Raw genomic sequence first — 22,920 nt, 5'->3', positions numbered from 1 at the left:
AGAGATGTAAAGTTCAGTAATAAGGTACAATGTAGGACCATATTTTTTCTAAAACTTGCTCTTCCTTTGATTTAAACTAGACTATCTTACAATTGTATTTTTCTCAACGTGATGTTCTAAGAGGAGGACAAATGTGTGGGGAGTCTTCAGACCGCAAACCCAGGAAGAAGGAAAAACAGGAAGAACCAACTGCACAAGTACATGAGTCAAACTGAACACACACAACATCTGAATAAAAACATGACAAAATGTTGGCCTTCCCCATTTGAAGGTCTCTCTGTAGAGAGAGACTTCTGCATTGTGTAATGAACTTCTGACTTCCAACAAAACTAATGCTAACCCAGTAATACTCTTAATTCAGTGGCAATGCACAGAGTGAATGAACATATTATGAATATATGACATGAGTCAAACACTTGCACATGAAAGAAATCAGATGCAATGCTTACTGTCTGGTTTCCAGCTTTTATATTGCCTTATTTTAAGTGGTGACTTCAAAAACAAGTCATCAGGGTTTTTTTTTTTTGAGGCAGAGGAAAAAGCACTGTTGTTCCAAAACATTTCTGAATTCCAAAATGTCCCAACATATATTTTGTCTGGCTTCTGGGAAACAGATTTGCCTTAGAAAATCATCCTTAATGATTCCAATCCACAGACAGTGATAAAGATTTTTAAAATTCCAAATTACTACTGGAAGGACACACAGGGTTCTTAAACACTCTGCACACTGACTCTGTCCTACAGAATGTGCTTAGCTCTGAGCAGTAATGAAAAAAATATCAACCCTTGGTGATTTACCTTGGTAATGGTGAGCACAATGTCAGTGGATGTTACCAGTGGCTGAGGGTTTCCTACCAGCTTATAGCCAACCACCTCAGGAAGCACCATGCTGATCGGCTGTCCCAACATCACTGCTTCTGCTTCAATGCCACCCACACCTGCACACAACAGGAGGATACAATGCAACTATTTGGAAAGATATACTAACATGTCAGAGATAAACACGTGAAGTCAATTGCCAGATGAGTACTCTAAGGTGTCAAAGGGGAGAGAAAGCAGACAGCCTGAGTCTTCTGCTAAGAGGCACTCCTCATCTTGCTGCTGCAAGGTTGGCTTTTTAATTTTGTTTTGTTTCATATTTTCATCCTTGTTCCTAAGCCACTAGCTGGGATATTAGGTGAATCTAAGTAACTTACTCTAAGGATGCTTGACTTTTACAATAACAGATGTGAAACTTTCATTTAATATCTTAAACATGTAACGCAATAATCCAAGAACCACTGACATGGCACTGAATGATGTGTTGTGGATGAAACATATACAGACCATGACTGTTGGTCACCAAACAAAATCTCAGAAATTACAAAGAAAGAAAGAAATGTTACTAAAGAGTGCTAACAGAAAAGATACATGCTCAGACAGAAATATCTTCCCTTATGTCCACCATGTTTCAACAGGGTTTGGGAACATGTAGGTGAGAACCTTTGCATAAGCACACCTTCACTATTATAATTCCAGCTACTACTTAATGTTGCTAATTTATTAAGGTAACATATCGAGATGTCATAGTCATATGTAATTTAACCATGATATTTATTACCTAGCAATTTGGCATTAAGCAGCCAAATCAATAAGCAGTTTTATAACTTTTTGCCTGTAGAAAGTCCCTCACATATTTATCTTCTGCTTTGAAATCTCCTTCTATCTTCTGTTTAGCTTAAGGAATACTGAGCTAGAAAAAACTGCCTGTAATAGCTGCTTATGAATGCCAAATCACTACTCCAATCCTCTTTCTCACTAAATCTAAGAATGGTTCTGAAAAATAATTTCCAATTTATTTTATTCAAAATTATATGCCTCTGTAAATTTAGAAGATAATACTGTGACATACCCAATCATGTGTCTCCTTTCACTGGTTGTTGAATCATTTTTAAACAGTTAAGTAAGTCTACATGACTGACTGACTTCCACTGACAGTCATGAACCGAGCTCAGCATCACCAACCTCCAGAAAAAATGTTAGATCCAAGAGTATGCATTTTGAGCACACACGCTATAGACTGTGTCCAGCCAAAACTGCCATATTCAGGAGGCTAAGAGTCACACTTCTCAAAGCAGCTTTTAGTGCTACAACTTCATCTAAATGATGGCTCCATGCATATGCTACAACCAAATTCAGAATAAGACATGTATCTAATCCCAAAGACTGACATCACAAAGATGTCAAGTTTTAGACACACTGAACTTTTTTACCTTTGTATTCTAAGCCAGGAACTCTTTCACCCTTGATTCAGAAAGTATTACTCAACCAATATTGCTGCAGTAGTATAGCTGGGTTATTAAAAAGAGGAAGTTCTATCATAAGTAGTACTCAGAACTTCACAAGCACATTTGTGAACAGCTAGCAAATACTCTTTAAAAACACAGTGTGTTCCATATTTGTACAACAGCTGTTTCAATAGTGCTCCTATCACCATATCACAGGAAAATAAAGGCTCAGCTGAAGGCTTTGCTGCTGTGTGGGATGACCACAAATACTTCAATTGTGTAGTTACCTATTTACTCAATAATTCAAGCATTTCAGTTCACCACTACAAGGAAAAATTAATTACTTATATCTATTCCTGTGGCACATATTGTGCAGAGTACTGGTATTAGAACATCACAGTTCTGTTTCCCGTAATGTCCTCTCTGACCATATTTTAGTCATTCAGATTTCATTTTCAGCACCTTCCACTGAATAGATTTGTACTTACAGTACTTTTTGGATAATTCAGCACTTTTAAAGTAACCAAGTGACACAAGAAAAATTGGCTGGTCAGTGAAACTTCCATTCCCTTCTTTTATTTAATATTTTTCTTATCTACTTCCTTGCGATTTAAATGCAGAATAGAAAAGAATATATGGGAAAACCCCAACAAAGCCAACAACGCATGTATCAGAAATCATCTGAGGCAGTTACCAGAAAGGGGAGCTGAGTTACAAAGTATTATATAACTGTAAGAGACCTTATCAGGTTACTTTGGGGCTGCATTTGGGGTTAAGCTATGTAATTATGTCTAGCTGTCACTGAGATAACTTTTCTTCACAGGAGCCCATATAGTGCCATGTTTTAGATTTGCAACCAAACTGGCATTGATAGTACACCAGAGTTTTAGCTATTGCTGAGCAGTGCTTACACAGTATCAGTGCATTTTGTTTCTCACCCTGCCCTTCAGCAAGCAAGCTGGGGTGGGGAAAACACTCGAGAGGCACAGCCAGCATAGCTGACCCGAGCTGAACAATGAAATATTCCATGCCATAAAATACCAGGCTCAGCACTAATCAGGAAGATGGGCTTTCCAAAGTAGCCATTGCCCAGAGACTGGCTGGGCTTTGGTGTGCTGATGGGAGCTGGTGACTGACTGTCTTTGCATCACTTCTTTCATTTCTTTTCCCTACACTTACCCCTGTTCACTTAAACTATCTTTGTCTCTACCCATTAGCTTAATCTTGCATTTGGACTAACGATTCTCTTTCCTCATTGTGCTAGCAGGAGGAGTGAGGAAGTGATTGCGTGGGGGTGATCTGCCAGCCTGGGTCAACTCACCAGAGCCCAAAATAAAGCTCCCAGAGCCCAGAGACTGCTCATGATAGACTGTTGTACCTACCCCAGCCAAGCACTCCCAAGCCATCTATCATGGTGGTGTGCGAGTCAGTGCCCACCACACTGTCTGGATAGTAGTAGCCATCCTGATCCATCACCACTCTTGCCAAGTACTCCAGGTTCACTTGATGGATGATGCCAGAGCCTGGTGGAATAATCCTCAAGTTTTTAAAAGCTTGAGAGCCCCACTGAAACAAAACAAATTAGAGTAAAAAATTTTAACATGAGTACTGGAAGAACTTTCATTCACTGAACTTTTCTCAATGCAAATAAGATTATTTTTGTCAGTACATACCTTTAAGAATTCAAATCTTTCTTTGTTTCTTTCAAATTCCAGGTCCTGATTTTTTTGCAAGCTGTCTGACCTGCAAGTGAAAATAATCAGGTGTCAGAAACAAAAGTACCACCTGAATTTCATAGTCAAATACACACAGAGGTTGAAAGAAAACATTTATTAGCTAATGTGAATTTTGATCTATTGCACCATTTTAATATCACTCTAGGCAACCAATAAAAGGATTTAAGAAATCTTAGGAGATAATATGTCAACTTTATTTTAAATGTGAATACTAATCCACATTTGGCAGTCCTAAATGTTGTAGCCTGAGAAAAGCAATACTGCATGTTAGCAAAATTTGACTTTTCCAATACCTGAATCAGAAGCAATCAGCAAGGCAGTAAAGGAAACTGGAACACAACTGTCCTGTGACTTCATTTTAAAAGGTTGTCACTATGGTACACTGCTGTATGAAGCCTCTGTGTTTCAAAGCAGACACTTAACAAATTCTTCACTTCAATCAGCTGCCTAACTTAGGTCTGCAGAGTTTGAAAGAACTGAAGCATAAATCTGGTCAATGTTCTTTACATGAGAGAAAAATCTCCATTTTCTTACATATGTTAATGAGCCTAATAGAAATAAAATAAGGCTGTGACAAAAAATAATGATTAATAACTGCATACCAAAAACTTCAAGAAGATGGAAGGAAACCACCATAAAACATGTGATTGCAGGATCTTCTTGGAAGATTAGCTCAGTAGGCCCATACTTATGCACCTTGGAGGGTAGAAGGACCTCTATACAAAGGTCTTGTATTTCACTGTGGGTCTAGTGAATCCTAGTGAGCCTTTGTATCTTCGTCCTCAGCATGCTGAAGACCAAATAGCTTTATGTTTCTTTCCAGGACTTATAGGGGCATAGTAAGCGGTGTCTCACGCTTCTGCTTAGAGGCACTGAAGCAGAAAGCAGCTCCTCAGAGCTGAGCCTAGTGTAGATCACCTCTACTCTTAGAGAAGTGAGCAAGAAAGGAAATATTGTTTGTCCTTTCTAAAAACCCTTATGGGGTCAAAAAAGTGTATGTGGATAAAAGCCATTTCTGAGCAATTAATAATAATGCAGCATTATTAAAGAGAAGTACAATAAACACAGGACTGGAATGAGTCTGTTTCTATAAACATCTAGTACAGACTTGTGCAGCTGAGAGATGCATCACAGATAGAGAAAATGCTCCCCCCCAACTCACTGCAGCTGATACAACAGTCTAATTTTAAATTTCTTAATATCTGGAATTCTGTAGTACAAATGCTAACAGTATCACCAGTGGAACTACCTTAATGATCAGTAACTGGATTTAGTTTACTTATTACCATCAAGAAGGAAAGAGTTATTATTATATTCTTACTGCCTGTTAAAATCAACCTGGATGGAGTGATCTATCACAAGATCAGCAGGACAGATGGGATTGATTTTTTCAGGGTCCCCACCAAGTTTCTTCACAGCATCACGCATTGCAGCAAAGTCAACCACAGCAGGCACCCCACTACAACAGAAACAAAATGGCATGGTGAAACAATTTGGGTAAGAGAAAAAAAAAACAAACCCAGAAAACCAAAAACTAATCCTGAGATACAGAACAGACAGCTACTGTCACATACAAAGCAAACTGCACTCCTCCATTTTCAATGCAAGCAAATAATGAATTGTAACCAGAATTTCTGGCATTTCAACACTTATCTAAGAGATCATAAACTTCTCAGCATTTCTTTTAACACAGCTTTTGATGCTTTTTTTCACACATATTCTCAGTTTTCTACTGAGGTATGTTCTAACATGATATCCTCAACCAGCTTGCAAAACCCTTTTACATACTTGCCTACCTGATTTTGCTGGCTGCTAAAACAAAAAGAGTACTCTCATAAGAATCTTGCATCAATGAGCAACCCACTGAAAAAACTTTATTTCTGTAGGAGCAGCCCAAAGCAGTATGGGTTCATATTTTCAACTCTGACCATAAGGAAACTATTAGAATTTTTTTAAATACCAGAAACTATGCAAGAGCAGAAAAGGGCTTTTTAATTCCAGCTGAATTTTACCTTGAAAATCCTGAAAAATTACCAAAAAATAAACAGGAAAAAGGAGCCACATTATCTAACCTAGACACAATTAATTGATGTTGTTCAGCAGTTTGACATCCCAGGATAAGCTTTTTATAAGAAATATGGGAAATTCTGTGTTATGCTGCCTAGGGGAATTTGAGGGAGTGGGGTAGGACGAAAGCAGCAGAAGAGTTATTTTGCCAACTTACAAGTGTTATATAACTGATATGGACAGACAAAATTTCCTTCTACCATCTTAGAACTCAGGATAATTACAGAATAATCCTAACTAGAAATTAGATAATTCTAAACCGGGACAACCTGAATGTAATTGTTGTATGGCTCTTGGAAAGTTGCCGAAGCTGCCTTTTTCAAAAAGGTCCTCAGAGGCCTGTCCAAGAGCTCATTTTTCAGAAATGCAGTTGCTGTGCAGACTTATAGGCACATTTTTAAAACTCAGCAGGAGTAGGGGGCAAGAAAGAAGAGCAGTAATAAAAGGAACGATGTTTGCTTGAAAGTTCTGTTTCCTCTCTGCTCCTGTTTTTCAAAATATTAACAACAACTAGTGGATGAAAAATAGCTGGGCAATCAGCACTTCTTTCATTTGAAGTTTTGCCAAAATTTTCTAGTGTCTTTAAAAGTTGAGCTGTACTGGGTCTCTAGCACTTCAAAAATCTCTGTGAAAATGCAAAACAGAGGGTATGACAGCTAAGATATTATGATGTTGAGGAAGAAAACCATCTGGCAGCATAGCTGCAGTGGGCTTACCATGGATATACTGAAATACTTTATAAAGACAGAGGACAAAGATACAAAGAACAGTGAGTAGACTTCCAAGTCAAATTCTGTATTAGAACAGTTAAATGCTATTGTTTCACCAGAAAATTGACTTTCCACATTGAACAGGAACTGTAATCTGATTATTACGGACACCTGACAACTCACTGCAATAACAAGGCCCAGTTTTCAGAGTCCATTAGGTAGGAATCTCAATTTGCATTTCTGGGAAAAATAATATGCTCATTTTTTCAGCAGCAGAGAAGTATTTAAGAATATATTTATAATAATTCTGATTTAATGAGGGAGTAATGATGCAGGTTATAAATGAGAACTGAAATAGGTAGAAAATTGAAAGCAACTTCCCCCAGGGAACAAAAACAAACCAAAAACCAAATAAACAAACAAGCAAAAAAAAAAAAGAAAGTGAGAAAGAGAATAGACAGTACCACCCTTTCAAAGAATAACTTCTAAACCCCAAACTTCCTCAGCTGGATGCAATTTATTATCCCATTTTCTTCCCCTGTTTTGAAGTTTTGTGAAGATATTTACTTCTCCATCTCAGAAGAATTTCTTTCAATGCTCTTATTCTGAGTGCTTGCCTCTTCAAGAGTTGTCTGTAGCATGACATCCAGGAAAGTTGAAGAAGGCTTTTCTAAATATCTCACTGCAATTTTTCCCTTCAGCTCACCCCTCCACCCCAAGCTGAGCATTGCTGCACTCTCAAAAGCCCCTCTTCCTTGCTTTGGAGAACATCAGACTCACGTGAAGTCTTGCAGAATAACTCTTGCAGGCTTAAATGGCACTTCAACATTCTTGTGTTGCATCACTTTCCAGTTGAGAATATTCTCAACATCTCCTTTCTTCACTAGGAACTCATCACAATTACGGATTGCTGCTTCTAGGAGGACTCGAATGGAAAATGGCAGGCGAGCTGCATGGGTAAGAGGCAAGAAACAAATTCAAGTTTTACCTCAGGGCATATGTCAGCAAGTGCAAAGTTCCATGCCTGGGGCAGACAGCTCCCCATATTCCTACAAGGCTTTATCCCAATTATCCAAACCCCTTTTCCAGCCTGCAGCTTTGCCAGCAGGTCAGTACTAACTGAGCTGTACCGCTTGATGCTTTCAGCAGGTTTATTATCTCACCTCCTGTGACACAGTAGGCATCTTTGCCAAGGGACTTTTCCACCCTCCATAGCACAACTACCCTGAAAATATGCTGTGCTCACGTTGTTTTTCTCCAGTTTGCTCTCACTCTTGTCACTGTACACAGACATATAAATATGCCAGGAAAAGCATAGTTTTCTACTGGCCATGTTGGAAAGCACAGCTTTAGTGGTGTATGCAGTCTCTTCATCTCAAGAGATTGAAGCTCAAACCAAGTGAAAGTCAAACTGCACATCTATTAATCTTCTTTTACTTCAAATTAGAAATATTTAAAGAAGATGACACAAAATACTATTGGAGCAGTCCTGACAGCTCTACTACAAGGAATGCATGTGAAGAAAAAACCCAAACATGTCTCAGTCCCTCCTCCTCTGGTCCACTTCAATGAGAGCTGTTTGATCGCCTGTCAGAATATTTACATTATTTACATACTTCTGAGAAGTTTGTTCCAACCTTCTACACAGGGCTAGCCCCCAAGACATAAAAGTGACTTAATCACAGTGAGACTTCATTGTAAAAAAAAAAAAACAAAAAAAACCAAAAAAAAAACAACCCACTATTATTAAAGACATAGTTATTCAGAACAATTTGGGTTGGTTATTGTTGGGGGTTTTGTTTTGGGTGATTTTGTTCTTTGGAGAGTTTTGCAAGTTATTGTTACTGTTGTTGTTTTGGGTTTATTTAGAATTGCCTCCTGCCCTTCCTTGAAAACCTATTCCTCTTTTATGCTGGATAGTGAGAATTGCGTCCTTCTTTCTTTAAAGAATCTGGAGGTTATCACTCTTGGAATCCTGGAATGGATCAATTGGTAACACCATATGTGAATTTGTCTATTCCTTAAGGCTCTTCTCTGCTTTTCACCCACCAAGACTGACTGACACTAATTGACTGCTCATTTACTGGAGCCTGTAATAGATATGTGTTGCCACATCCAAAGAAAATGTTCCTCCTCTTGTTCCCGGAATTCTCCTTAGTCACCTGTTTTCCTTTGAAACACCAACCCCCCCACCACAACTCTAACCTATAAATACTCACTTTCTAAGTCAATGGCACAGACACTAAGACTTTTACCAGTACCACTGAAAGATTTGGGAAATGTCAGAGGAACTACAGAAAAAGCCTCTTGAGAAAGGATTCTCTAGCCACTATTGTTTCTAAAGCTGAAAAGTCTTTCTGATTGGTTCAGTCATACATATGAGTGGCAGATCCTTTCCAGCCTTTAGCAGTATAAGAAAACCTGGGCTCTTAGTTTTGCCTAGTTCTCCTCATCCACTCAGGAAAAACAAGACTGCTGAGTGCACAGTATGCTGAGAAAATACTATCTTGACAGTATTTCTGTCATTCTAAATTTCAAGAATTAGATTTTGCTAAAATTTTGTTTTCAAGATCTGCCTTTTGAATTCGTAGTTCTCTCCAGAGACCAATTATATCTAATGTAACAAAGTCTGTTCAGGTTCTGTTCATCAGTGTTAACAAAATCCAATGCTTCTTTTATGCTGTCAACATACCATATCTCACATCTTCCAATTTGCTCAGATTGAAGAATTTCTTAAGAGGCTGTTTTGGGTCCAGTGGCTCCACAATCCGTACAAAAGGGTTGCTCATGGCTGTTGAAGACCGTTAGTGTCCCTAAAACAAGAGAGAAAATTTTCATGACATCTGTCCTGCATACAAAGTACATGTCCCACATGTCTTTAATATATCTATCCCATACACAAAGGCCTGTACCAGAGAAAAAAGTACTGTCAGTCATTCACCTTCCACCACAAATCTACTTGTAACACATCCTTCAGAGGTAAAAGGTCTGAAGGGAGATAGGAGTATTGAAAAATACAGATACACCACACAGTTTAGAACCATAGAGTCCTGAAAGCTGGAAACAACATCTAAGATTGAGTCCAACTATTCACTGAGCACCACCATATCCACCACTAAACCATGTCTTCAAGTGCCACATCCACACACATTTTGATGATGAATCCATCATCGAATCCCTGGGTAGCCTATTCCAATGATGGAATAATTTTTTCCTAGTATCAAATATAAACCTTCCCTGGTACAGCTTGAGAACATGTTTCATCCTGTCACTGGCTGCCTGGGAGAAGAGACTGACCCCACCTGGCTACACCCTCCTTTCAGGGAGTTGTAGAGAGTTGGTAAGGTCTCCCCTGAGCCTCCTTTTCTCCAGTCTAAACAACCACAGCTCTCTCAGACACTCCTCACAACCTCTTCAGAACCTGTGCTCCAGCCCCTTCACCATCTTTGTTACCCTTCTCTGGACACAATTTCACAAAGGAAATTCAGTGTCTTCATTATTCTTTTCTCTATGCTGTTTCTAGACAGTCATTTCTGATTCACAAACCACCATGATAACATAGTCCCATTTCTTAAATGTGTTGTGGCTTAACCCCAGTCAGCACCCACAGCTACTCCCTCACTCCTTTCTGGTGGGAAAAGGAAGAGAATCAGAGCAACAAAATTGAAAAAATTAATGGGTTGAGATAGAGATGGTTTGATAGATAATGCAAGAGCTAGACCTGCCAGCAAAACAAAACCAGGAATTCATCCACCTCTTCCATGGGCAGGCAGGTGCTCAGCCATCTCCAGGACAGCGGGGCCCCATCACATCTCACAGCAATTTGGAAAGACAAGCACCATAACCCTGAACATCTCCCTGTTCCTTCTCCTTACAGCTCTATATGCTGAGCAGGATGCCACATGCTGTGGGATACCCCTTGGGTCGGCTGTCCCAGCTGTGTCCCCTCCCAGATCTTTTCACACCCCCAGCCTCCTCACTGGTGGGATGGGTGAGGAACAGTAAAGGCCTTGGCTCTGTGTAAGCCCTGCTCAGCAGGACCTAAAACATCCCTGTGTTATCAACACTGTTCCAGTGTTCCAAACGCAAAACACAGCCCCATACTAGCTATTAAGGGAAAAAATTACCTGTATCCCAGCCAAAACCAACAGAAGTGGCATTGGTTTAAAGCTAAACGGACACTTGCATTCAAAATTAAAAACAATTAAACAAAACCAGAAAACACTATTGTTTTGAGACAGAAAGTATTATAGACTAAGATTACAAATGCTATCAGAGGCAAAAAGAACCTTCCTAATTTCAGGAAGATTTGTTAGGGTCACCACCAAAAAGAAAATTTACATAGTCTCTATTGTAAACATCATTTTAGTTTGAGATATTTTCTTTTTCTATTGTTTTGCTCCTTACTGATTTACTAGTTTTTGTGGCTTAATGGTTTGCTGGATAAAGCATTCCTCTGAGACCAAGGTCCCTTAGGTTCACATACAGAAGTTAAAGAACCCTGAGATATTCCCCATATCAAGACCAGCTAGCAGAAAGTGGCTTAAATTCACTACAGAAATAGCTCTTAATGTCCAGAAGAGGTTAACCATATGCAAACTACTTAATGGAACACTTCCTAGGACACAATGAAGACCTGAACTCTGCCCAAGTCTCTTCTGGAAGCTTTGGCTTAGGCCAACATATGCCAAGGATCAGGCTAACAATTAAACAGTGAGAACAATTCTCTTGCAGTGCCTGGCAATATTCCCAGTCATGATTAAATTTTTTTTAGAAGAGAGATAATCACAGGCCTGATTTCCAGGTCTTGTTGGTGTTTTCCCAGAGTACTGCTCCTACCTTCACTCAAGTAACATTATCTTCTCTTGCCTCAGTTTTTCAAACAAGAAAACTCACAAGAAGGCAGGAGATACACATGGTAAACCTTGGAGACTGGTGCAAAAGGATGCATAAAGTCCAGTATTTGTTAAAAACAGACAAAGCAAGGCCAAAAAATTAATTTATCTCAGTTTCATGGAATGTTCAGAAAATACTACTATGTGGAACGTATTTATGGGGGATTTTTAAAGTATTCCAGCGTTTTCAAAATTTCAAAACTGATGTATTTTGAAGACAACCAAGGAGAAATAGAGAAATGGTAACAAAAGAAGGTCCATGGTGTAAAGCAGCAAGATAACATAAGAGAAAGAAAAATTTCCAGCATTCTTTTGAAGAGAGCAATGTTTCTAGATAAAAAGCTGAATGCCCAGGGAAGCTGGAATGTTGGCAAATGAACAGACTGGAAACACACACACACAACCTCAAATGTATCACCTCTCATATTTCCATTGACAAATTATTTTCTGGAACTTCTCTTCCCAGCTTTGCAGATACTCACCCTGTACACAAGCCCCTAAAGTTTTAGGTGTCATGATCTTTAAACAGCATGAACTACTAACTATTCCTCTAAGCAAACTCTCTGCTTCTATAACTGAACATGATCAAAATTAATTTCTTCCTTCCTCTTCTTGCCAGCTACCCTCCTGTTAAGATTTACTTTTTTGCATTCCACTATGAGAACTTTATTTTATGCATATCAATTTCTCATGGGAAAATCTAAGAGTAGCTGTAGATAGAAAATATTCGGATATCCCCTGACAGATAAAGCAGATCATTAATTTGATATGACCATGAGTCCACTGTACTCAGTTCACATATTGTCATCCAAGTATAAATTGCAGCTCGAAATTTTTCCATCCGAGTCCATGTCTTGGCAAATTGCAGCAGAGATTCAAGGTGTTATGACACATTATCTATGTGTTAACATTACCAGATATCACCCTCTTTGCTGAACAGAGGTCTTTTAGTTCACAGTATGAGATACTGTAGTACAAATCTCCTCTCATCAGTGAGTTACATAAATAAGCCAAACTGTGGGCTGACCAAGGACTAATCACAAGTTATTTTCATCTGCCTGGTCACACTGATATGAACAACACTGCTACGAACCTGGAAGCCATTCAGAAATACCTCAAAAGAGGTAAAATCTCTAGGAAAAAAATACCAGCTGGCAGCATTGCTGTAGCAAATGTCACAGATCCAGGGAAGCATCAGTCATACCAACTACTATTTCCACACAGTAAATTATAAACCAAGTGGCCACAGGACATAACTCTGAACTAGTAATTTGCCAATAAGAAGTCAGGGGGCAATACTCCGCACACTGAGTACACCAAAACGTTTAAAGTCATCCTTGTGATAGATGGTTAACTTTTTTCTTAAGTTGATACAGGTTAACTTGTGATTGCAGAACAGAGTATTTATTCATGTTTTGCGGGCACTGAAATGTAAATTTGCAAACATGGGGGAGCAGATATTTGCCTGCCTGGAACTGGTGCAACATGCAGGATCACATGCACTGACCATGGCCAGTACATGTCCACCTCAATATCTGTTCAGACATACCAAAAAAAAACCACTTATGTTCTGACCAACAAGCTTAAAACTGTTTGTGTGGCAATTACATAAAGAAATGTGGATTATTCGAACTTGAAAATGCAGAATAGGATTTTAAAAGGAGCATCTCATTACTGACACACTCACAGAATGTGTTGGAAGGGACACACAAGGATCATCAAGTCCAAGTGAATGGCCCATATGTTGTTCTAATCCATAACCCTGGCATTATTAGTGCCATGCTCGGACCAATTGTGCTAATCTCAGGGTACTGGAGCCTTCTTAAAGGGGTTGCATGACTTGTATGAAGTGTACCAGACAAATAACAGCCTTATTTTTGCCCTTCCTTGGTGCCTACTATTAAAATTCTGAGAACACCCACAATCTGGCCCATACTAATGCTGATCACCTTTGAATCTGAACTCCCTATCAATATTGTTTTTCCACTCACCTTGTTACATCAATGCAGCTTATTACATCAATGCAGTAGCTTACTACTGTGCCACCACACTCAATCTCTTGTTAGAATACAACTCAATTCACCCAGACTGCACATCAGCTCACCACACAAAGTGTGATTTCTGCTTTTTCCCCTCTCCCTCGAAGAAGTACTGAAAGATTGTAACCATAAATACCGGGAGGGGCAAATTTATTTGGATAAGGCCATAACTTTCCAGATATGAAAAAAAAAAGAAAGCTGTTTTTTGTAAATGCAACATCTTGTCCTTTAGGGTAGAGAATGAACCCTTGGCCACAACAGCTGTCTCTTGCTATTTGTATCCCTAGACACAGGACAGTTTAAATTTCTCTAGAAACATAAGTTTTACACTGTGATACTCTAAAAAAGCTTTTGAACAGACAAAATCTTAGTACAACACTTCTCACTTAATCTGTATTGAGTGTGCCAGCAAACCTTTACCATGAGACCTCAGACATTCACTAGCACCAAAAGCTCATTGCAAAGATGCCTACTGGTTATACTATCTTTGGGAACCTCTGTGGTGTCCTGAAGGACACACAATTTGATGATCCTGACATAAGAAACATGCACAAGTCCAAGGCGACAGACGGAAAAAGGTGTTTGTCCATTCTCTTTCCTTTTCTTCCCTTATTTGTTCATCAACTACATCAGATACATTCAAAGTGCATTTAAGTCTCATGTGTATCTCCATAAAAAGGATTTAAGTAGTTAACTTAAAATCTTATCTTAAAAAAAAAAAATTCACAGAAGACTTCAACATATGTTGTGTGCGTGCTTTCAAATCTACAGTTGTTGTACCTTTCTGATTATCTAACATAAACACAGTCCTACTCACATCACAACAACATTGATTGGAAAAGGATTTGGTTCAGTTTAAAGCACATTCTTGACTGACTGTGACTCTTTGACTCTCCTTCAGACCCCTTTCAAGCAGTTGCATAACTTGGAACAAAAACAACAAATAAATTTCACTGAAATAATGGAATTGAAAAAGACATCATAATATATCCAGTAATTTTGCACTTGCAGAAATTATCTCATGAAGATCATAGAGAGGGAAAAAAATTATTTAGCCTCTTACTATACCTGAGAAAAAGTCAGAAAACTGTTCTAGATACCACTGTATGGCATACTATTCTCTCTAGAATTGAAGGTAAAATTGAACACAGCCAGTCAGACTAAAAGCAGCGGTCTTACCTCGTAAGACCTGCACTTACACTCTTTGACTTGTAAACAGATTCATACAATCAACAGTATGTATTGTTTTGGAGCCTCTTAGGGATATGAGAGCATCCCACTCATCTCTCACCATCCAGAAAAAGAGAAGACTGTAGCATACGGAGTAGTTTCCTACATGCATGCTGACAGTAAACCATGCTCTTTCTGTAGTACATGACACAAATATTTACAAAAGACTCATGATTAGTAATAACCACATTTATTACAGAAGTACCCGATGACAAACCAAAGACACAGATTGTTTGACCTGCAGAAAGGAAAAAAAGCTCTGCATGAGACAACTTCTGTCTAAGCTTCAGGCCATAAAGTAGGAAGAGAACAGCCATGGTTACTGAGCATTTTAGTACAGACATATATTTAATCTCACTTGGAGAAACATGTTTTCACAATTGCTTTTTCTACTCCACCTTTGGTTTCTTAATTGCTGTCTTTCCAAATAACAAAGGGTGCCTACGTTTTTAATAATAAGAGGTTAATTTTAGGCATCTCTTCCTAAAACTAAACACCTAGAATTTTAACTAGAAGAGATTTCAAGTAATATTTACTGCTCTCTTTTCTGAAATGTGGATAAATTCCATGTCATTGCTGGGAGGCACACACTCAGCAAAGAAGTAGTTTCATTTGAACATTTTACCAGACTCTAGAAATGCTAAAAAAGATTACACTTTGGCAAAGCAAAGACGCAGTTTTAACAGTCATCAAGAAAAAGGTGAAGGCTCGGACTTGCTGGTACTTGCAGGAAAGAAACATGAAAAATTTCATGTTTCTGTGATGAAACTTCCAACTGGAAACTGGGGAAAAAAGAGGTGAGCTGACAGATCCACCATTGTTAAAGTCCTCGCTAGGTGATAAGAAAGGCAGGACCTAGGCAACATCCATGGCCTTGCTTGGAAAATGCAACATTTTTCATCCATGCTGAATCTGATCTTACCACTTTCTGTTGCAATTACCACTCCTATATCCACAAGTTATTTCCCTTGATTTTGTCCACTCAAATGACTTCCACTGTATGTAACTGTACTTAGCTGCCAAGTTTGCAATAAGCACCTCCAAAATAGCAAAAGCAAGCAACTTCAAAATCTAAGCAGAGCTGCGTCAGGGCATCAGGCTACTGATTTATAAGCTCTTCATCACAACATTGAGCATGCACTTTGTGAGATTACTAGCTGTTACAAACAGCTGAACAGCACTTTTTAAATTAAACACTATTGCTCAATTCCCCGGAGCCTCTTAAACTTACATAGCTCTTCTCATGGGTTCACATTCTACTCAGCAGGGGGCCTCCATTAGAAAAGTTGATGACTAATTCTAGTTTACCTAAGTCATAGATGGCATAGCCATGAATAAATATCTCTAAGCATGTCCAGCATGTAGGAACTTCCATCATATTGGAACTACACCATGTTCTGTATTTGACAAACTTGCCCAGAAACTGAGGAGGGAGAATATCCATGTTAAGCATGTTGACAAAACTCTGCGTTTTTGACATGGAAAGGCAACCTCTTCAGTATCAGTCAGATGTTTCAAGCAGCAAAACTTCAATAAGTAAATCTATCCATAATTCAAGTCAGTTTAGAAAGAAAATCCAAATAAATACATTTTTGTGGCAGGATTTTTTTTTTTAGTTTAAATATTTAGTTGCCTAATAAAAATGTTTTTGTTATACTGGGTAAATTGACAGACAGAGATAACCAGACATGTGACAACACAACAACAAAAGACCCCCACCTTTCCACCAAAAAATGGCAAAAACCCAACCAAACCATAAGAAAAAAAAAAAAAAAAAAAAAAAAAACCTCAAGCCCACACATGCCCCCAGCATTTGGATAGACTTCAACACCAGAACAAGCAGATTCTTGTTTTATAAAAATAAAAAATGCTATAATTACTTTTGGATGTACAAAGAACAGATGAGTGCAATTACTGTTGCAACAAACACAAGTTTCTTGTTTTGATTTAGAGAAGCTCTTATTATTTAACACTTACTCTACCTGTGGCAGATAAGGCCACTATGTAACAAATATACACTGTTGCATTGCTGCTAACTGGCAGTGAGGGGATTTCAGTGGTTAAAGAGACAGGAGAAACAATCTTTGTGTTTCTTTGTTACATAGAAAAGTCAGTCATTACACATAGATCCTTAAAGAGAAGTCCACTTAAAATTCGATGACTGGGCAACTATTCCACCGGAATAAACTACATTCCACACTGGAAAAAATGCAGTAATATAAAAAGGAGGGTTTCTTAAACAATCTCTAAGCAAAGTTTCAGGGAACCCTTTTCAACTTTAATGCTCAAGAGGAACACTGTACTGGAACAAACAGAGCTTTGAATTGCAGATGTTCCTGATTTCTCCTGCTGCTTGAAACTTTTGTCTGCAATGCTAAAATTCATATTTATTCAGATCCATAAAGTGTTAAACTTCCAAAAGACTGAACAGGTAGCTAATTGCATATTCCCATAATCTGTGCATTTCATAATCTGTCATAAGTATTCTGACCTTTTCACTTTGTTGGCAATGCTGTATCATACATATTGGAACTTAAAGTTTAGGTCAGAGATCAAGTTTGTGAAATCAAACATTGAGGTCTTAAAGTAACCCCAGCTCCAAGTGAGCTGGAAGTTTAGACGCATGCCCAGTTCCAAAATGCAGATATTAAATACTTCCAAGTCATCCCTCCAGAAAGCCAAATGCTACCTCTTCCCTCACTTCAACACAGGTATTGTGCACTTACAGCTTAGAGGGACAGTCAAAGCATTTCTCTCATATAGATCTCACCAGCCTTTGGTAACCCAGACACATACACGTTTGTAGTGTGCTCTCAGCCTCTGAAATGCAATCTAGTCTTAACAAAATCCAGATCATAATTAAGCAGGTGTGAGTGTTAAGGGAATGCTTTGTCAGCCCACTCATCACTGAGTGTCCCACATAAAAGTAGAGACTAATCTTCCTTTTTTTGCTACAGGAAAATGAGCAGTGTTACACCCGAGAATAAAAGGAAACTTATCTGGAGACTACCAAGCACCAAAAAATTAAGTGTTGAAATTTTTTTTCCCAACTCTGAAAGAGCAACTCTGAACTTTAACCTACTTCCTACCCCTATACAAAGTTGCTGCTTTTTAACCTTACGCTAGTACTCTTAGACTGTTCATTAACAAATATGCGGCTTGGACCAGTTTTAACAAAGACCTAGCTTTCAATATTAGTTAGATAAAATACAAAACCAACATGGAAATGCTGCAAGAAGTCTGGAATACAGAACATTTTGGTCTGAAATTTTGGTTCAACTTCAAAAGGCAGGATTAAAAGACATCTCTGTATTGGTCTGTTAGTTTCAAAAGACTCCTGTGAAGGGTGAAGAAACGAAGCAGAGGTGCATGGGAAAGGCAAACAAAATGAGAGTATTGTGAATCAGCTCTGTACTCATGCCATTACTATTAAACCAGCTCTAGAAACTGCTCTCTCTGCACCTTGAAAACTTCTTTTCTGTAACTTGAAATCTGAACTGTTTCAGAAGTACTGAAGATATGTAGGCGGAAGGATTCCTTTCAGGATGAAGAACTAATGAGAGGAAAATCCTGAATTTGTGGTCTGGAAATAAAGATAATTTTCTCACACCAAAACCTGCTACCTGCAATCTCAGACACTATTCAACTATTTGTGTACATGAATCCAGCTTTCAAACACCCACAGCTTCAGTCTGTAAGGAGAACAAGTGTGTGTCTGATGCAATTTCATAAATTCAAACTAGCTGTTAGCAGATATTACTGGCCAAGCTCTCTGGGGAGGCAAATTAAGTTCCACTAAACATTTTTAAATCAATTTTTTCATAACAGTTTTCACACAGAAAGGGTAGGCAAATAAACCCCCCAAACAACCAAAATTAACACCCTCTTTCACAAGCTTATGAAGTCCTGACCCTACAGCTGTGGGACGTCCCAGTTCTTTCAAGGAAGTGCCAAATACCTAGAGAAAATCTTCTGAATTAACCAATCCCTAAGGCAGCAGTGAAGGAAAAAGCCCTGTAAAAAGAATTATCTCCTTTTCACACAATTAAAACTCCTCCCTACCTTCTCTATATTTCAAGACACAAAGGGACCACTCTTCAATTCACATCTTTTCACTTAGCTTAAATGGATTGTTGTTCCAATGAGGGAGCAAATTTCCAGCTCTTACTCTCCTTTACAATCCTACAGTGAGAGTCTGTGCTGGAGAACATTTGCAAAAGAGATTTGTTCCATTTCTTACTATTCAAATGTTATTTCTTCTCTAATTTTCTGCATTTATCGTTTTGACTCTTCCACCATTACTATAAAAACTTCACCAGATAATATCAAAGTTGGAGTGTAACATCCTCTGGCCAAAGACAACCAGAGAGAAAGAAAAGTGCTAAATTACAAATAAGATATGACAAAAAACCTGCAGTTTGAAAGCCCAACAGTCTTTTCAATACAGCAATAGTGTGCATGTAAAGCTCTGCTAGGTGACCAGACTTCTTTTTACATGGAAAGCTTCTCCAGGAATTTCCTCTATCTTATAAAGTCTGGGATGGGTAAAGTATTGATACTCCACACACACCACAGATCCTGGAAGGCACAGGACTCAGCTGCACTTCCTACTCAATGCCCATTACACTCCTCTTACATTCTTTGAAGCAGTAACAATCCCCAGAAGTTTATTAGGACATTCTGATGAAATACAATTGCTTTTAAGCAAAGCATTACTAAATAAACATTCCAGTGTTAATATTTCTCTAGGGTGGTCTTCCTTTGCTTCGGTTTTGTGGATTGATAAAGCCAGTCTGAACAATAGCAACTGTGCCGAGTGCTCAGAGATATTAATTCAATTCCAACTGTTTAGAGAGAGAATCCTCTGTTTTAAACCAAGTTTCCTGCTGATACTAAAAAACGCTAAAGTCCAGACTTCTCCATCTTCCCCTTTATCCACCCTCCCCCCACCTTCACTAGCTTTAGAGGTGGAAACTAAATACCAAAGCACAACCTCCAGTTAAAAAATAAATGGGTACTGTGGTGATGTTTTGAAACATGGAAATATCCTGAACATAAACAGGGACCAATCCAAACATATACCTGATCCAGTTACTGAAAATGGGCATTGCCACCACCACCGTTCAAAGTTAAATTAGAAGGCAAACACCTGCATCTGTTCTACAACCTCCGGGACTGTTACAGAACTTCTGCACCTGCACCTGTCTGTGCCACGAACATGAAAAAGATTATTTTGTCACCCAAAATTATTAAAACCTGACACTTTCTAGGCATCACCTTCCAGTTATTTTCTTCCATCCCTTCCCTGCCCCACTTACACTGCAGATCTACCGAGGTGTTTTGCAACACAGAGGAGTTGCTGTGTGCTTGATATGTATAATTTACACTATCCTCTACTATTTAGACACTACTGAAATACCTAGAGACAAGGCTCGAGTAGTTCCAGGAGGAAAATCAATGTTAAAGCTTCCTCTGCATAAGGACAGAGCGGCTCAACTCCTCTTCCACGTCCACTCTTCTCGAGCTAAATCTATTCCTGTTTCTCCGCTTCGCAAAAGCCGCCCGTGTGCCCGCTGTGAGCCGGCCCCAAGCCTGGTGTTGGAGAGAGGCGATTTCGCCAGCCGGGGCCCGGAGCGGCGGCGGGGGCCGCACAGCCCGCCTCTGCTGCTGCTGCCGCCGCAGCTACGAGATGGTGCCTCGCAGGGGCTGCTCCGCCGCAGCCGCCTTCCCTCCGCAGCATCCAGTGAGCCTTTCCAGCCCCCACCGCAGGAGCCGGGGCCGGGAGACGGCAGGATCCCCCGACCTGCCGCCGGGCCCTGCTAGCCGCGGTCCCCGCCCTCCGCCCGGGCCCGCGCCCGTCCCAGCTCTGCCCCGAGGGTCCACCCCGCCACCTTCCCCGCCGCCGCCGGGAACGGGCACGCCGCGCCCGGGGAAGCGGCTCGCAGGCAGCCGAGCCGCCGGTGCCGGGCGGGAGAGAAGCGGGGCGGCGGGGCCCGCACTCACCGGGAGCGAGGAGCACAGACGACCGCCGCCGCTCGCCGTCAGGGGCCGCCGGGCGCAGGGAGAGGGAAGGGGCGGTGGCGGGCGGGCTCCGCCCCGCGCCCCAAGGCCGGAGCGGCGGCGGGATGGCCGCCAGCGCCCGAGAGGGAGGCGGGAAGGGAGGGAGGGAGGACGGACGAACGAACGAGCTAGGGATGGCCAGCTGGGCGGCGGGGGCGCGATGCGGGCGGGCTTCCCCTTCCCACCCACAGCCCTGACCCTGCAGAGAGCTGCCGCTTTCATCGGCCAGCCTCTTTCCCTGGATGTAGGAGGAGGAGAGGGAGTGCTGTGAGTATGGAGGGGTGGGTAGGAGGGGTGGTACCGAGGTCAAGGGCAGATCTGCTGCTGGCACCGTGACATGGTCAGCGGGGTGTGGGCAGTGATGTGCCTTGTGGCGGCCGTAAGTGCTCCACGTGCTCACAGCCCGAACGCTCGACCAGGCTTCGGATGAGTCCAGAGGTGCTGTCAGGGAAACCTGGGCCCGGAAGCGAACAGGTGCTGCTCGGGACACCACCTGCCACGCAGGTGTCATCCCCATCCTCGTGGCAGTGCAACAGGAGTGGGACCTCCTGTTGTTTCTCTTGGCAGAGGGAGAGCTGATTGGCCTGTCTGTTGGCAGAAACAGGCTGTTACTTACAGGCTGGTCAAGATCAATATCATGACGTCAATATTAAGGAGCAATACCAGAGTAGAGGACATCCTCGAGGACATAATTTACATCACCCCCATAACTGAGTGCCAGGGAGAGTTTATCAGTGTCCAGCATGTTCCCAGTAGATCAATATACCGTTTGAGGCTGAATAATGTTGAGGAATTCATTCAGTGCAAGTAGTTGGGGTGCAGCTGCAGTGGGAGCTGCACGTTGATCCCTGGATAGCAGGAGCCAGAACAGGCCAGGAACTGGCATTGACCCAACAAAGAGTGCAGGACCCTGTGGCCCAGACAGGTGAGCAGACACTGAGAAACACAACAGGAGCCAGTGACTCAGCTGGAAGACCCCAGACTTTCACACGCTTAGACAATGAGGGTATAAAAGCCCAGGGTTTGCTTTGCTCAGGGTCCCTCCTCGGACACACCAGCTGTTATTTTGTCACTGAATGATTAAACCATTGTAAGAATCCACTATTCTGAGACTTTGTCTTGGGAAACCTGGGGTCCAGCCCATAAGGAAACCTAGTCTGACTGGGTGAGAATGGGGTGTGTAGGGAGTCGAACAGGGCACCGCTCAGCTCACTGGAGCCGCCCACTGTGAAGTGACCTCCGTTCCAGCTCACGTGGTCTGAGTGTGCCTGCCAGAGCGATTCCTGGATGGTCAGACAGGAAACTTTGTTTAACAATTAGGTAAACTAAAAAGTATCTGATTCAAGGAAAATAATTGTATACATAGTATATGTATAATGCAAATATTTTGAAAGTCTTGGTGAGGTCCTGGAGAGCAGTGGCTAGGAGACATGCTAACCACTGGTAGCTGGCATAAAACAAGATCAGTGATGTTTTGTTTTTACCTGAAGAAAGCTTAGGCTAAGAGCAAACTGAGTTACTTGCTAGCTTTGCAAGTCTCAGGTGAGTGAAAGTGCGTAGCTCTACTTGTAAAGAAAATGCCCCTGATGTCTCACCTGGATGTTTGTGGGTTGGATTCCTGCACACAGACCTGTGCTGACAGATCCTCCTGCCTACGTAAACTGTCCAGCTGAAACTACCAGACCAGAAGAAATCAGTGGGAAGGACCCCAAGATCTAGCAAACAAAATACCTTGAGTAGGTTTTTGGTTTATTTTTTTAACTAAATATGGAAATCCTGGCTTTGGCATACCTGCTGATTTCATTTAACTGTTTTCACCAGACCAGTTAAGACTTCTCAGGACCTGCTATTCTCTGCAATGACACCTCTAAATAGCCTGTAATCTACAACATACAGTACTTCTGAGTTATTGCTCA

General features: G+C 40.7%; 1 protein-coding gene across 2 annotated transcripts in view; it reads right to left on the bottom strand.

The window, feature by feature from the left end:
- The window catches only part of ACO1 (aconitase 1), a 35,377-nt gene extending 14,030 nt beyond the window's left edge, over positions 1-21,347 (bottom strand). The window contains exons 1-7 of one of the 2 annotated variants that reach the window (XM_086866650.1): positions 20,948-21,347; positions 9,473-9,593; positions 7,561-7,729; positions 5,325-5,462; positions 3,941-4,010; positions 3,650-3,833; positions 799-938 (exon numbers count right to left, since the gene is read on the bottom strand). In XM_086866650.1, the coding sequence (XP_086722776.1) occupies positions 799-938; positions 3,650-3,833; positions 3,941-4,010; positions 5,325-5,462; positions 7,561-7,729; positions 9,473-9,569 (798 nt within the window). In that variant the 5' untranslated portion in view covers positions 9,570-9,593; positions 20,948-21,347. Of the gene's footprint in view, positions 1-798; positions 939-3,649; positions 3,834-3,940; positions 4,011-5,324; positions 5,463-7,560; positions 7,730-9,472; positions 9,594-20,363; positions 20,796-20,947 lie in introns of those variants that run through there. The other variant, XM_023944422.2, reaches the window with a different exon arrangement.
- Between the last annotated feature and the right edge of the window lie 1,573 nt (positions 21,348-22,920).

Source organism: Cyanistes caeruleus, chromosome Z, assembly GCF_971803275.1.
Source record: "Cyanistes caeruleus chromosome Z, bCyaCae1.hap1.1, whole genome shotgun sequence".
In the NCBI taxonomy this organism is placed as follows: domain Eukaryota; kingdom Metazoa; phylum Chordata; class Aves; order Passeriformes; family Paridae; genus Cyanistes; species Cyanistes caeruleus.
This window is presented reverse-complemented; position numbering and strand designations above follow the sequence as displayed.